The following is a 15255-nucleotide window of genomic DNA, read 5'->3' as shown; positions in this document are numbered from 1 at the left end:
CATCTCTTTGTTAAGTGACACACTGAAACAATGTTAGGGGTCCCGGGTTCAAATCTCAGCCTGGGTGTCCCTTCACTGATTTCATCACTCATTCTTCATAATTTGCCAAAAGTGACAGAAATGCAAAGTAAAATGAACCGGTACTTTAGTATTATACGGACTTTCTCCAATTAGTATGCTATACGTACCTAACCTAACTCAACCTAACCTTCATATCTAATTAGTATGCCATAAGAACCTAACCTAACTACTTAGATATGTAGGTTAGGTTGAGTTAGGTTAGGTACATATAGCATACTAATTGGAGGAAGTCCGTATAATACTAAAGTACCAATAAACCAAATTAATCAATCAATCTTCATAAGCGAGTCCCCAAGTTAAGAAAGAGCTGTTCTTGAAGTGCAATTTCAGAGCACTAAGGACTATACCTGCCTAATTGACGATGTGGAAATGTAGTTTTCATATTAAAAAGTTTTGTATTACAATATCTAATATTAATAAAATCAATAAAAAATTGTGTTTTTACTCATAGCAGACTGTCAATCATATTTTATTGTTAAATCAGTATTTAGTACCATGTTAACATTGCATACCACTATAGTCCAAATTCATGGCACATAGGTCGACCTCATATGCCATAATTTAATAGTTTTTGCATAATATATAATGAGCAATTACACATATATTAAAGCTAAAAGTATAAAAATATATGAAAAAAGTTGGTTTACTGGTGGTAAAGATGGTAACATGGCACTGCAATTTAGCATTGAATGTGCATGCACAGGCAAAAATGTAATGAGAAAATTCATCTATAATTAGGTTTTTAGTTTAGGCAAGAAGTAACACTATTTTTGAAATAACCAAAAGAAGCTGCTTGACTGCTTGTTAAAGGTCAAATGATAAAAATTATCAGGAAGCCTCCACCCCTATACACATAGGTTATCAAAGTCATTAGCTTATCACCATGCCCTTGGCTTGAAAAAAATCTTTATTATAAGTTTTCTAAGAGATGAGACTATCACAATAAAATTGTCACTTAAATAACTTGATTACATAATATATTGTATAATACTCTTATTACCAACAGGCTGTTTGATATAAACATGGAAGAAGTACGCTTAACAATTTCCTAGAATGGCCGGGAATCTCCCGGAATCGGACAAATTCTCTCGGACAAGCTTTGTTATCTCCCGGAATGAAGAGAGTTAGTATTATGTATTATGTTATTAATTAAAAATAAATTTATTTCTAACCAAACCATTGAACTTCACAATATTATGAAGATTGTGAAAAATGAGTCATTGTTAAAGTAAATGGGAGGGGGAGAAAATGAAAATTGAGACACATTGTTGCACCAAAGCTTCTACACAAGAGCTGCAGGAAACTAAACAAAGGCATTGTTGCATCAAAATCTCAAGACTTCTTTATTTCCACCCAATTTTGCTTTATTCTAGATTTGGTTAGTTTCAAATTTTTAAATCTAGTTTTTGGCATAAATTTATAAATAAATTTATGGTATTTCATCTTGAAGAATTTTGTATATACAGTATAGTATTACAGCTTCAGAAGAGCCCGTATCAGAATAATGATTTTGTTTTGTTTACTCAACTTGTGGTTGATAGATTGTTTTGACCAAGTTCATTCAATTTTGTATTCAAAGTAGCAAGACCACAAAAAATAAACGGATGATATTCAGGAAATAAGGCTTCCAGAATATTTTAATCACAAGGGTTAGGAAGCTGTAAAAAAAAAATCCTGGAATTTTATTCTTCAAAGAAGGCAAGCCTAGGAAGAACTCCTACATAACTGACCGCATCGGATAAAAATAATGGATAAAAAAGAAACTAGCAATATCATCAGTGCGATGCTGAAGAAGGGTCATGGAGAATCATGTATTTGTACTATCACTGTGTATTGGAATCAATTACCATATACAATACAGCCCCGTGCAAATTATTCGGAACAAGATATTTTTATGCATGAGAGAGTCTCAAACTTGACTATTGTTTCATGATGATGAATCTATGACAAATCGTGTAATACAAATTTATAACAGAAAGAAGAACATATTAGCTATTTAAGAAATATTACGAATATGTAATTTATTGTTTCTGAATAGTGTAACTAATGAATTAGGGTATAAGTACAAAAAATACATAACGTGTGTAGTTATTGTCGTATTTCAATTAATTCCCATGGGACTGTAGACCTCATTTCTGATTGGCCTATTTTATTTGAAATATTTTCTCAACGTTCATACATTTATTAGTGGGCGAATTCATGCACATGTACAGTCCCGTTCGAATTTATTGAAATACAACAATAACTACACACTTTATGTATTTTTTTGTACTTATACCCTAATTCATCAATTACACTATTCAGAAACAATAAATTACATATTCGTAATATGTCTTAATAGCTAATATACTGGGTGATTTTTTTAACCTTAATCATTTGAATATCTTGAAAAAAAAATCATCCTACAAAAAAATGTTCGAAATAAAAAGTTGTTAGTTTGGAAGGGGAAGTTTAGTGGTGCAACAAAAGAACACCCCCTCCCCCTCTTGTAGGTGTAGTTTTGTCTGAAACATTTTTTTCGATTCGTGATAGATGGGGCTATAATTGACAAATTTTCATTTCTTGAATGTTTACACTTTAAAACCAATGTATTTCATTTCGCAATTCATTTAAATTCAAAAAATAAAACCTTCTCGTGCATAAACTTTGTACTAATTCTTGACAAATCTTTTGAGATTTCATTAAGCTGGTAATTCGCCTATTTACAACATTTAAAAGTTATATTCAATATTTGTTTAATTTTTTTTATTGTTGTGTCAAAGATGCTTAACAAAGCTACAACAGAAAAATAAAATAAAAAAAATAAAACAATTTCAAGAAACAGTTCCTTTTTAGACTTTTCCTGTTAAATCATTTTTTTTTAGATCACAAGAATGCTCCGAGCGATTAAATTGACTAAGCTGTTGATACTTTTTAATATCAATGGATGTATTAACTGTAGAATAGAAAATTGAAATGGTTCTCGTGTATGGAGAATCTGGCAGGAATCTCCATCAAGCTGTCGTTGTTTATGCTGAGCATTTTCCAGGCAGGGTGCTTTCTTTCGCTTTGTTTCAACGTACAGTCAATCAATTTACTACTGAAGGAAGTGTTAAACCTAAACAAAGGAATTTGTTTTACAACAATTTCAAGTCCTGGAACAAAAAGGTTTTATTTTTTTAAATTTAAATGAATTGCGAAATGAAATACATTGGTTTTAAAGTGTAACCATTCAAGAAATGAAAATTTGTCGATTACAGCGTCATCTATCAAAAATCGAAAAAAATGTTTCAGACAAAACTTATGTATTTTTCTCCGTAAAATCCGAATCTGTAATAAAAAATAGGGGTTTCTATTTGAAATTTCAAAGTTGCCCCCCGCCCCACCTACAAGAGGAGGAGGGGGTGTTCTTTTGTTGCACCACTAAACTTCCCCCTCCAAACTATCAACTTTTTATTTCGAACATTTTTTTGTAGGATGATTTTTTTTTCAAGATATTCAAATGATTCAGGTTAAAAAAATCACCCAGTATTCTTCTTTCTGTTATATAATTTGTATTACACGATTTGTCATAGATTCATCATCATGAAACCATAGTCAAGTTTGAGACTATCGTGTATAAAAATATCTTGTTCCGATTAATTCACATGGGATTGTAATATGAATTAACTTTCAAACTTCTGAGATTTTTTTGTGTACCCTACCATTTGCCATTCTACCCTCTCCCTTCCCCTTTTAAAAAATGTTCCAGTATCCCTACTGAGTTTAATGCCTATCTAAAACAGTTAGTGTATACCTGGTAGAAAGCCTCATTGTATGTGAGTAATAAATTCTTATAAAAATATAAAAATACTCCACCAGGCCAAATGCCTCCTTCTAACACAGGTTGCATGAGCTAGTAACAATAACTTCATTAGCATGCAATGTTAATTAGACATTATCCACTGTCTTGTGATTCTACAGCGTATACATATTGTAACACTATGTTTCAAGAGAGACCACATCTTATCTCATCTTCATGCTGGTGATGATGAAACCTACGCCAAGAGCTATGATTTAACTACTGATCTATTGCACTATCCAACTATGCCACAGTCGCCCCCCCCCCCCTACCACCACCACCTGGAAATTTATACTGTGTTTCCTGTATAGAATGGAATTAAATAGAACATTACAGTAACATTTAGCAATGGCCCAAAACCATGCTTTGCATCCACAGTTGTAAAACAGAACTTTTCAAATGCAGAACACACATCAAAAACTATATTAATATGAACATTATACTCTTTGTAGATAACAATATGCATCTCCATTGTCCACTTTGCCACATTGATAACCAATTTATAATGAAATAAATTGCAACACATCTTATTGTGGTGCTACTTTTGCCAAACTTTATTGTTTCAGCAAATACATATTTGACATCAAAATTGCTGAAAGCCTATGTAATCACTAAGAAGTTAAATATTGAAAGATTACAAAAACTTTAACCATTGAACCATCTTCTTACATGTAATTACAATATAATTTTAATGTACTCCTGTTGAGCTGTAATGTTTATTAGCTGAAATGATGATTTTTCGCAAAAGTAAGACCACACATTGCAATTTTATTATAAATTAATAAAATATTGCAGTTCACATACCTCATGGGTGGGGTCACTCCCGGCGTAACCATGACTACCAGTTTCCTTGATGTCCCAACTCGACGAAGAGACTGTGCTACAACCAATGCTCCCAAAGAATAGGAGTCGTTGGTAGCCAACGTCACCCATGCCTGATCTGGAAGGAAATTCATAACAAAATTAATTTACACGTGGCTGAAAACCCCATGCTATATAAACTCTCAGCTAGTAAAAACTGGCAAGTAAGGAAATAAATGATTATACCGTTTTGTACATCACTATCTACAAGACTTGACCTCCTTATCAGAGTAGATCACCTCTGTTAATAATCAGTTCAAATTTGTCAAATTGATTGTGACAAACATAGGCAATAAATTCATAGAAAAACAACAAGAAAACCTTGGTATGGTATATATATATATATACTATATAGTCTTTCTTTAGGAGGTATGTTTCAGCCTTGTCATAGATTTGAGAAAATCATAATAAAATAAAATACAAAGTAATACACAGCATGTGGCTGCACAAACTGTTGCAGCTTGTAGAGAACTTTGAGGTAAACAACTTTTCTTAATGATGCTTTTTCGTTTGATGCATCATTTCGATGCTACAAAACCTTGAAAAACTGAAGTTTATCTTCAGATTATGCAACCAGCCTGCACATGTTCACACAATTACTGATCAATTATGCCGTAAATAAAATATATGATCTATATTTGCTTGAGGCATAGCAAGCAAATGCAGGTAGTATATTTTGTTTATGGTGTGGACTTTGGTAAAATATACACTATGTGATCAAAAGTATCCAGACACCCCATTTGCTCTGCAGAACTGAAGCGTAGATGCATCACAGCGCAATGATTTATCCACACACCCCTAACTGCCCACAAAATTACCTCAATACCCTATAACATTTTTTACTAAGACCTAATTTATGGTGTTTCTGGCACTAAATTTAAACTCCTCCCCCATACCCTACCCAGATGGAAAATCCTGGATAACCCTATCAAGTCCGGTATGGCAGAAGGTAGGGTATCACGCAGTGTTCGTAGATACGAAGTGCCAGTTGAACTGGTCACATAGGTATGAAGACATTTCAACTGTTCTGCAATTGCCAAAATAGATTGTTAGCAGCGTGAATATGAAGTGGAAAAGCGTAGAAGCAACCTCAACAACATTGCGACCAGGACCGTGAAGTGTTGAAGAGGGTGGTTCGTAAAAACCACCAGACATCGTTAGAAACCATCACCCAAGAGTTCCGTGTGCTGAGAGATGAGAAGAACGGGATTTCAAGGTAGTGCAGCTGCCTGTAAACCGAACATATTCGGTGTGAATGCAAAGCGCTGCCTGAGTGATGTAATGACCGATGCCACTGGACAGTGGAGCACTGGAAATGTGTGACGAAGTGATGAATCACACTAAATCTAGTGCCGATCAAATAGTAGGTTTGGACCAAACCTGCACTCTTGTGTAGGGCATACGGTGAAATTTGGAGGAGGCGGTGAAATGGTGTGGAGATGTGTTTCCTGAGTTGGACTGCCATTTTGTAACACTGCACGACACTCAATGCTGTAGGGTACAAGAATATTTGGACCAGTTGTGTACTTCCTACGGTGGAGGACTTGTTCGGTGATGGCCATTGTCTATACCAGCATGACAAAGCTGCCTGTCATAAATTGGGTACTGTGCGTGGATTGGTGAAGAATCGGATTTCTGAAATGGACTGGCCTAACTAGAGTCCTGATCGGAACCATGTAAAATGCCTATGGGACGAATTAGAACGTTGTCTTCACTCTAGACTGCAACGTCCCACATCAGCACTCGCTATGGCTAGAGCTATTCAGGAAGAAGTCCAAACTAGAGTAATTTTTAATCCGACAGTAGTCTGTTTTTGCACTAGATATGTTAGTCGATCTCCGTGGCGGAGTGGTTATCACAGCACGCTACGACGCCACGGGTCCTGGGTTCGAATCCCAGCTCGGACATTGATGTTTGTGTTAGTCTGTCCTGATGAAAAATGAGAATTGAAAGAAATTGACATGTGGGGAAGGCTGCGGCATAGGGGTCTTCCTTTATAAGAAAATAAAAAAAAAATTAAAAAGCCAGAAGGGCATCTGACTGCCATGCGGAGAGCCGGGTTCGATTCCCGGGGTGGGTGATCTAAGATCGGAATTTTTCCGGCCTTGTCCCCGCAGAAAGCGGATCCGGGGGTCACCCAGCCTCAAATCAATGGGTACCTGGGGTCAACCCTGGGGAGTAAAAGTGGCCGGAGCATAGTGCTCATCACATCGCCTCCGAAATGGCAGAGATCGAGAATGGGTGGGGCCATACCTCTACATTCAGTATTGCTTGATGTGAAGAAACCACAAAGGAGGCAAGATTGTCCTTTTGCTACCCCCACAGTCACTCCCTAAAAAATGAAACTACGTCTATTTCAACTTATCTTGGCTATGTGCACTCACGTTTCCATTAACAGTAAGAAGCACGTGAAATCGCAGTCAGGCTTTGCATATCCCCGTAGAAATTCGCTGCTTCTTGTTTCCAGTTTTGTTTCGAAGCCTGCCAGGTTTTGTACCTACAAGTGCGCTTCCATATAACAATACACCGGGGAAGGAGGACAGAGGACAGTTTAACTTTAAATCTTCCGGTGCATTTTCCGAACACGAACTTTCTTTAAGGACACCTTGCTGTCAAAAGGCCATCGGCCATGGAAAAGGTGCATCTTGTAAGTTTTAGGAAATTCAAGTCTAGGCTAATCTCCCCTTCTCTTCCCAAACTTAGACTTGGTCAGACGACACAGTCATTGTTCAGAGTAGAATAACTGCAGGTAGTGATGAGTTTGAATTTCCTTCCGCACCAAGCCATATAACAGCGCATATACTGTATGTATACGAGCAAATCATTTGCAGAAAGTACACCGACTGCAAGGTCGCGTCGGAAGATCACTGCACTTAGTCGCCTGATATAGAATCAAAACACTGGTAAGTCTTACTTTTCTCCTTAACGTTTTCTTTATTAATTTATATTTTGTGTTTGAAAGGACAGAAAAAGACGAGACTAAAGATGGACAAGTATAGTCTCTCGATATACTAGGGACGTTCAATATATAAGTTTCCCTGTGCTATAAAATATTGTATAAAGCAGTGCCATTAAAAAGAAGCACATGGTTGACAAGCGCCATCCTTCGTCTACAAGGAACAACAATCGATTCGTTATGAGACGTGAAGGCGCATGCGCTCAAGGGCGAAAAGTAAATGCTTGTTCGGAAAACACGGGCTCGCGTCATAAGGAGTTAAGAAGCATGGATGCTAAGGGTGTTCTGCTGATGGACTTTTTGGAGCGAGGAAGAAAAATTAATGCTGACCGTTATTGCCAAACATTGGATAAACTGAAAAACGCAATTCGACATAAGCGACCAGGTCTCCTGTCAGCTGGTGTCATTCTTCTTGACGATAACGCTCGCCCCCACTCAGGAGTGCAAACACCACACAAAATTGAAGAATTGGGGTGGGAACGGCTGCTCCACCCTCGATACAGCCCCGATTTAGCACAGAGTGATTTCCATCTTTTTCCGGTGTTAAAGTCTGAATTGCAAGGTTACCGTTTCGAAACAGATAAAGAAGTGAAGCGTAATGTGACAGTAGTGCTCAATAGCCAGAGCCCTGATTTTCTTGCAAAGGGTATGGACAAATTGGTGCAACGGTGGGATAAATGCCTGAATCTCTATGGGGATTATGTGGAGAAGCGAGAAAGGATCCTCCTACACATGTATGTATAGTTTTCTAATGTATCTTAAAAATAAAAAAAATTACAGAATATGGAAACTTATATATTGAACGACCCACGTACCATGCCTCTCGGGTTTTAACGCTGCAAACTTTGGAGTGTATGAACCACCTCCTCTCGTGGAAAGGGAGGAACTTTTATTTCTTGGCAATTTAGATTATTAAAAGTTTACAGTTTGTTTTAAGCGTCATGTTCAGGGCTGATGGCTTAGTTTTAGACCTCAGAGAGAGGTTTACTAATTTCGCAGTCAACGTATCTAGTACCTACATGAATTTCATTTTGAAACCTCCATATTTGCTGCATTTATCGTAGTCACAAAATTGGCGACGCCTGCAATTCATCACTCATCCCTTCTAAACTACATACTGTATTAAATATGTGCCTATATTTTTTTCCTTAAAAGCTTATAGCTTGAGTGATGACTGATGAGATAAATTTTCTCCGATTTCCGTTTCTTATTCCACTATAATGTAGTGTAGACAATATGAGTAGAATTTGAAGCTCTGGCAAGATAGAGAAAATCGGGCTTTTGTCTACCATCTTGAAACATGTGAACTGATTTGATTCACTTGCAATAATTGACCAATATTCTAAGGTATCTATACGGTATCAAAATTTCAGCTTAAAAACTAAATATTCAGCGGCGTTCGTTGAAGTTGAAAAATGACACTGGGCCTCCAGTAACCATCTAAATTGCATATTATACTTTAAATGTTTTATTGTACATTTGTGGCTAGGTATATGACCTAACCTTACTGAGTTTAGAGCGCCTAGATTTGGTTTATTTTACTTCCCTTTTCTTTCACTTTTGGCTAACCTCGAAGATGAGGATGAGATGCACACACAAAGAACACCTATGACCAGGCCGGCATTCGAACCCGAGACCCCTGTCGTCGTAGCGCGCTGCACTAGCCATTCTACCACTGAGGCCTGTACTCGTCATGCGATTTCACACAAATACAATAGCTTTCTAGCTCTCCAAGGTATCTCATTGCAGAAGCAATTTTATCTGAACGATTAAATTTATGGCAGTTGAGATGGTCAGACAATTTGTGACGAAAGAACAGATGTTTCAGGGTGAAAACAAGTTCTTCCTTTTCTCTCTTGCCACGTAATAAGTCCATGAGAAGGTCGCAATACGTGAGAATAACAATATCTGAAAAATATAACTTTATCTATCGTCCTCTCTGGGCGTAAAGCCAGTCTCGAACGGTGGTTAAGTAGGTCCCCACTTCCCTACCCACTTCCGACTCGAAGCTACCATAATATTTTTTACGTCTTCAGTTCGCGAAGGTAGCAAAACGGGTCTCACACGATCCTTAAAATCGCATCTTTAAAAATGGCGACCGCACAAACACGGTATACCACTTCGCGAGTTTAGATGCTAATAACTGCTGAAGATTTGAGAAAATAATGTTTTCTCTTAAAAGAATAAGAGAATAACATTGGCACTGTTGAAAAATGTGGCGCATGTACCCTGTGGCAGTGAATGTGAGTATACAACATATGTTATTTCAAGTTGATATACCACTTTACGGACACACTAGCATAAAGTTGCCTTGCCCGTATATTACGATAGAAGTTGCATATTCTATTGAAACCCTTCTCGTACGGTTTCGAAATATATCCCCCAATACGAACTAGTCAATTAAATTACATAAACTTCACAACATTCAAAGTGCGAAAATTGTGGTGTTTACATTAAATTACCATATTATATTTATATTTCATTGACACCACTTTGCTCCTAAAATACTTATGAAGTCCACGAAGATCTAATTAAAATTCATAACTTATATATCATTACAACACTAGCAGATTAATTTCCTGCTGAGCTACACACAGCACAGTATTTGTTACAGCCAAGAAACCAGAGAGTACATACATATGTGTGGCTGTTCAGTGTTTACCGTTTACTCAAAATAGTATTCGCGTCGGTTGTGAAAGTAAAATAACCGTATCAAAATAGGAAATATAGGCATACGAACTATTTATTTAAAACAATAATAATTAGTAGACTCTTCACTCAACATTCAACAAATAAAATATTCGCCCTAATAGCTGTATTGGTCGAATCTTTTTCTTCTTTAAACTGCCTTGAATAAACAGTCGAACATCTATTGCCCTTCTTCTACTTCCTACTTCAGCTGGCCAGTGTGCTCCTCAATTCTGATTGGTAGTTCTATGGTATTAACGATGGATTTAGAGACGGTTTTTAATTCTGTCGTGAACTGAATAAGAGAATGCTCTCGCACAATCGTTAAGTAAAGAAGCTAGAAGTCGATGGCGAAGTGAGGACATAAGTAACTGCCGTGTGACTGGCTTTAAGTTATGACTTTTTCTAGAGGTACCCAAACGTCAACCTCTTCTCCATGTAGTTAGTACACCCTGGACAGAATTTTGCAGGTTAACGAGGTTCTGGCGTGAGGACTAACAACCCGTGTAAAACCCACCATGGGAGTTTGTGTTTTGTTGTCCATGTGTTTGTTGATTTGATTTGGTGCTTTAAGTCCAATTTATGCACAGATAAGCTAATCGGGACTGGACTTACAGGTTAAAGTGGGATCCGAACCACTATGGGCCTCCACCAGGTACCGAACCCCTTGATTACAAGGAGACAACGTTACACTACGCCGTCGGGGAGGCCTGGAGGGAGTTTTCAGTTATTAAAGGAATAATACCTCAATACCATCATGCCTCCTCACTGCATGCGAAGATCGAGTACCAGGCAGGGATGGAAATTTGCGGTAATTATCGAAAAACATAATGCGTATTTCAGTTTTCTTGTATTAAGCGCAGTTCAATCGAATTATAACTTAAGTAATAAAGGTATAGAGGTATCTGGGCTTCCTCATATGGAGGAATAGATTGTAAAAACTGGTTGGCGGATTTGAAAACCTAGCCCCTTCCACTCCAAAATAAGTTCCGACGTCCCTGTTGACACACACCATACTGCGAACTGTGTAAGAGAGAAAGCGTGACTACAGTTTAGGGCAGATGCCCGGCTACTTTTGATCCTAGAGTGTATGTAGTTTACCAAAAAAAAATCTCCAACATGACGAGGCAAGACCGCAGTGGGTGTTCGCCTCTACTGGGGGAGGGGCGCTAATACATTATCAAGGGAGCAATGACGTGCCAAGGGAAGGGTTGCTGGGAGTCATACCCCCCCCCCCCCCTTTTGGTCCAGTGTTCCTTATAAAAAAAAAAGAACGTCAAAGTCAGGAAAATATGGCAAATTGAGGGTTCACTACTAAAAAAAATATGTACGTAACCCTTCCCTTTCAAAAATTCTAGGCACGTTACTGCATGGGGGATGCTTAAATACCATTATTTTTCACAAGTTTCATGGTATAAAATGAAAACATTTAATGAAATTAATTTATACAATTAATTCATACACTCCTCTCAAACGCATAGCCTCGTATAATATTTACGTCAGTAGCATGGGTGTCTGGAAATTCACATCGTCACATCCAGTTACAAAAAAAACAACTTATTTTTATTCTACCATTTAATTCAAAGAATGGTTCCCCAGTTCAAAATTCCAAACATTATACTATGAGAAATATCATCATACATGAGAAATGTTACAGAATAACATTAAAGTTTAGGGGAAAAATGACGGAGCAGCCACGTTCAATCTGATAGGATTTCTTCGCCTATTTCTCAAACAGGATATTCATTGAAGAATCTATTTCTGTGGCGACAAGATTAAAAAGAAAGGAAACGGTGATCGAGCGTCCAACCAGACGCGCGTGCCTTCCTTCCCTTGCCCTTGAAGGCTTTGCTCGCTGCTTCAAATGAACCAGACCCCGCGATGGGGGCGGGAACTATTTCGATGCAGAATAATCTACAGCGGGGGTTGTGCCGGCTGAAACTTGACAAGCAGGCATGCCACAACACCGGAAGCTTTGGGGTGCACGGTCAGGAGCAATGTTGCCATCTCGATGCTTTAATCCCCAAAGAGTTTTTTTTTTTTTTTTTTTTTTTTAACTTCGCGAGGTTCACGGAGGAATTTGGTTTAGGCTGTTATGTAGGGGTGTGCGGGATCCTGAAAAGTCGGGACCGGGATCGGGGGAAAAAATTCCAGTCCCGATCCCGACTTCGGGAAATGAATTCTGGACTTTTCGGGATCCCGAGCAGTCGGGAAATACCGAATGGTAATTTTAAAAAGTCGTTAATTCTCGACGTTTTCTGCATTGTAAGTGTCTGGAATTTATCGAAAATTGTTAGTTTTTGTACCAGAAATGCAAAAACAATCACTTAAAGTGAAAATTACGTGTAGAATTCGAGATTTCCAGAGCTTCGGGAAATTTTGAACATTTTCCGTCCCGAAAGTCGGGATTTAAAAAATTTATCGTCCCGACCCAAAAAATTCTGTCCCGCAGAATTCTGTTATGAATGGACAGTTTTGATGTGTTTTTTTTTTTTCAGTGTGTGCTGGCACCCTGTTTTCTAACATTAACAAATTCAGGTTGTCTGTTTTATATATTTTCAAGGACCAGTAATAGTTTCACACTCTGCTCGTATCCCTAAAATTTAATATTTTTTCTATTAATCTTTTTTTCCCCTTTCTATTACAACTTATATCTTCGAGGCATAAGCGTAGCGCGAGATGTTCCAACCGAGCAGTCATCCCCCCCCCCCTGGAAATTGGTCTCGTCCAATTCAAAGTAGAAAAACAAATAGCTTATTATTAGGGCAAGGCATATAACGAATTAAATAGTACAAAATAAGACTCCAAAATTGTTTTAAATTACTAATATTAAAAAAAACCATTTCCATTATTATTGTTCTTTAAAAGGTAATGAGTTATAATTTTATAGGGCAATTTAATGGATAACAGTTTAAAATGTTTCAATTTACTATAACTCGTTCGGGAAACGGGGGAAGGTAATGGACTCGTGGATACCGCCTGTATATATTTTTTTATCATCAAGTTTCAAGTTTTTCATGTGTTCGAAAACATGCCTCATCAAAACTGCAAAATAGCCATTGGCTGCGTCGATGACTTTCTTATTCGACGATTTTTTTTACAATGTAGCTAAATTTTTAAGTTCAAGAATGGGGAAAACATCGTACTGACTAATCCGGGAAATACGATGGACGAGGAATCAATTAGAAATCCGTGTGAGAGGCTATTTGTGGGACTGCGCGTTGTCCTGAAGAAAGAGCACTAGTGTTGCCCAAGAGACGAGACTTTGGCCTGTCTCGTCTCGTGGAAATGCTGTCTCGTCTCGAAAATATTCGTTTGTCTCATGACACATGGTCAATCTCGTCTCGTCTCGAATTTTTAAAATCCTGTCCTGTCTCGTCCCGTGGACAACACTAAAGAGCACCTTTTTTTTGTGCGCCAATTTAAGAGATTATGAAAGTGGTCGATTCAGACGACTGTCAAACGTTAACGGCGCGTCGCATTTGGCTGAAAACTTGTCGCAGGTCGTTTGAAGAATGATACTTCCCAACAGTCATGCCGGAGCCATCTGAGGAAAATTTACCAAACTTTTCAAGCAACCCTCGTATATTAATTTAGTTTAATAATATAAATATAACTATTCCTCTCTCTCTTTCTCCACATATAATTGTGTGTGTGTGTGTGTGTGTGTGTGTGTGTGTGTGTGTGTGTGTGTGTGTGTGTGTGTTTCGCATCCTGACATTGCCGTGCCCAAGGGGTGTTGGTGGGGGTCATAAACCTCCTTTGTCCCAGTATTCCTAAAGAAAAAAACATCAAAGGTAGGAAAAGATCGCAAAATGAGAACTGTGTACTGAAAAAAAAGTGTACGTAAGCCCCACCCGATTTCGAAAATCCCGAGTACGCCACTGCATCCTGATGATATTGCTCAGATTTGCAGGAGGGAAATTTGAGGGTGTAAACGGGAAATTCTGAGAACACTGTCGGCTTATCCGTTCGTTCCTCCCTTTCGCTTGGAGCCCGCCCAAACAATGCATCTGTTGGCGCTGGATACTTTTAAAATAGCAGCATTCTCTGACGCCAAGAACGGCATTTCGGCTCCATGGTGTAGGAAGAGGTTCAACGGAACCAGAACGCTGTCTGAAAATTAAGACTGCAAGGCGAGGTAGCGAGGAATAACATGGGGGTAGGTTCATGTTGTTGGAGTCAAAGGGTCTCACTTTATCGGAAAGACTCCAACAACCTTTCGGTCAGGGTTGGCATGTTTAAAACAAAAGTGTCACGTTTAAAACACCTGGCTGTTTTTTATGGCGTTTAAAATATTTTTAAAATTGAATACTACATGGATGAAACCGTTTTGTTCCTCGCTTAACACACTGCAAAATGTGCACATTGTTGTTAATATTAACATTTAGTTGAATGCACGATAAATTGTCGTAAAAAGCTACCACATGGACTGAGTGAGGGCTGGCAACTGAACTGTATATTAGTTGAAGCCACAGAGTAAATACTCTCTGTTGAAGCCTACAAGCGAGATTTAAGATTAACATAAAAGTGTATTTTAAGAGGTTAGTCAAGCGTTACTAGGAACCCAGTGCATGCTTGGATGATTAACAGATTCCTTATTAATCATTATCATTAGAAAATAAGTCTTCTTGGCATTATGTTTTAAACGTTTTATTTAGGGCCTCCCCGATGGCGCAGCGATCGACTTGTCCGGGTTCGATACCCGGTGGAGGCACATAGTGGTTCGGATTCCACTTTAAACTGTAGGTCCAGTCCCGATTAGCCTTACTGTGCATAAAGTGGACTTAAAACATCAATTCAACAAATCATAAACGTTTTATTTGTTTAAAACAAGTTTTTTTCGGTT

General features: G+C 38.0%; 1 protein-coding gene across 2 annotated transcripts in view; it reads right to left on the bottom strand.

The window, feature by feature from the left end:
• Positions 1 to 15255, bottom strand: part of LOC145982003 (uncharacterized) — a 111157-nt gene that overhangs the window by 41504 nt on the left and 54398 nt on the right. For both annotated transcript variants that reach the window (XM_083115537.1, XM_083115539.1), the window contains exon 2: positions 4706 to 4841. In XM_083115537.1, the coding sequence (XP_082971663.1) occupies positions 4706 to 4841 (136 nt within the window). The remainder of the gene's footprint in view (positions 1 to 4705; positions 4842 to 15255) is intronic.

Source organism: Lepisma saccharinum, chromosome 30 (assembly GCF_977018435.1).
Source record: "Lepisma saccharinum chromosome 30, izLepSacc3.1, whole genome shotgun sequence".
Classification (NCBI taxonomy): Eukaryota; Metazoa; Arthropoda; class Insecta; order Zygentoma; family Lepismatidae; genus Lepisma; species Lepisma saccharinum.
This window is presented reverse-complemented; position numbering and strand designations above follow the sequence as displayed.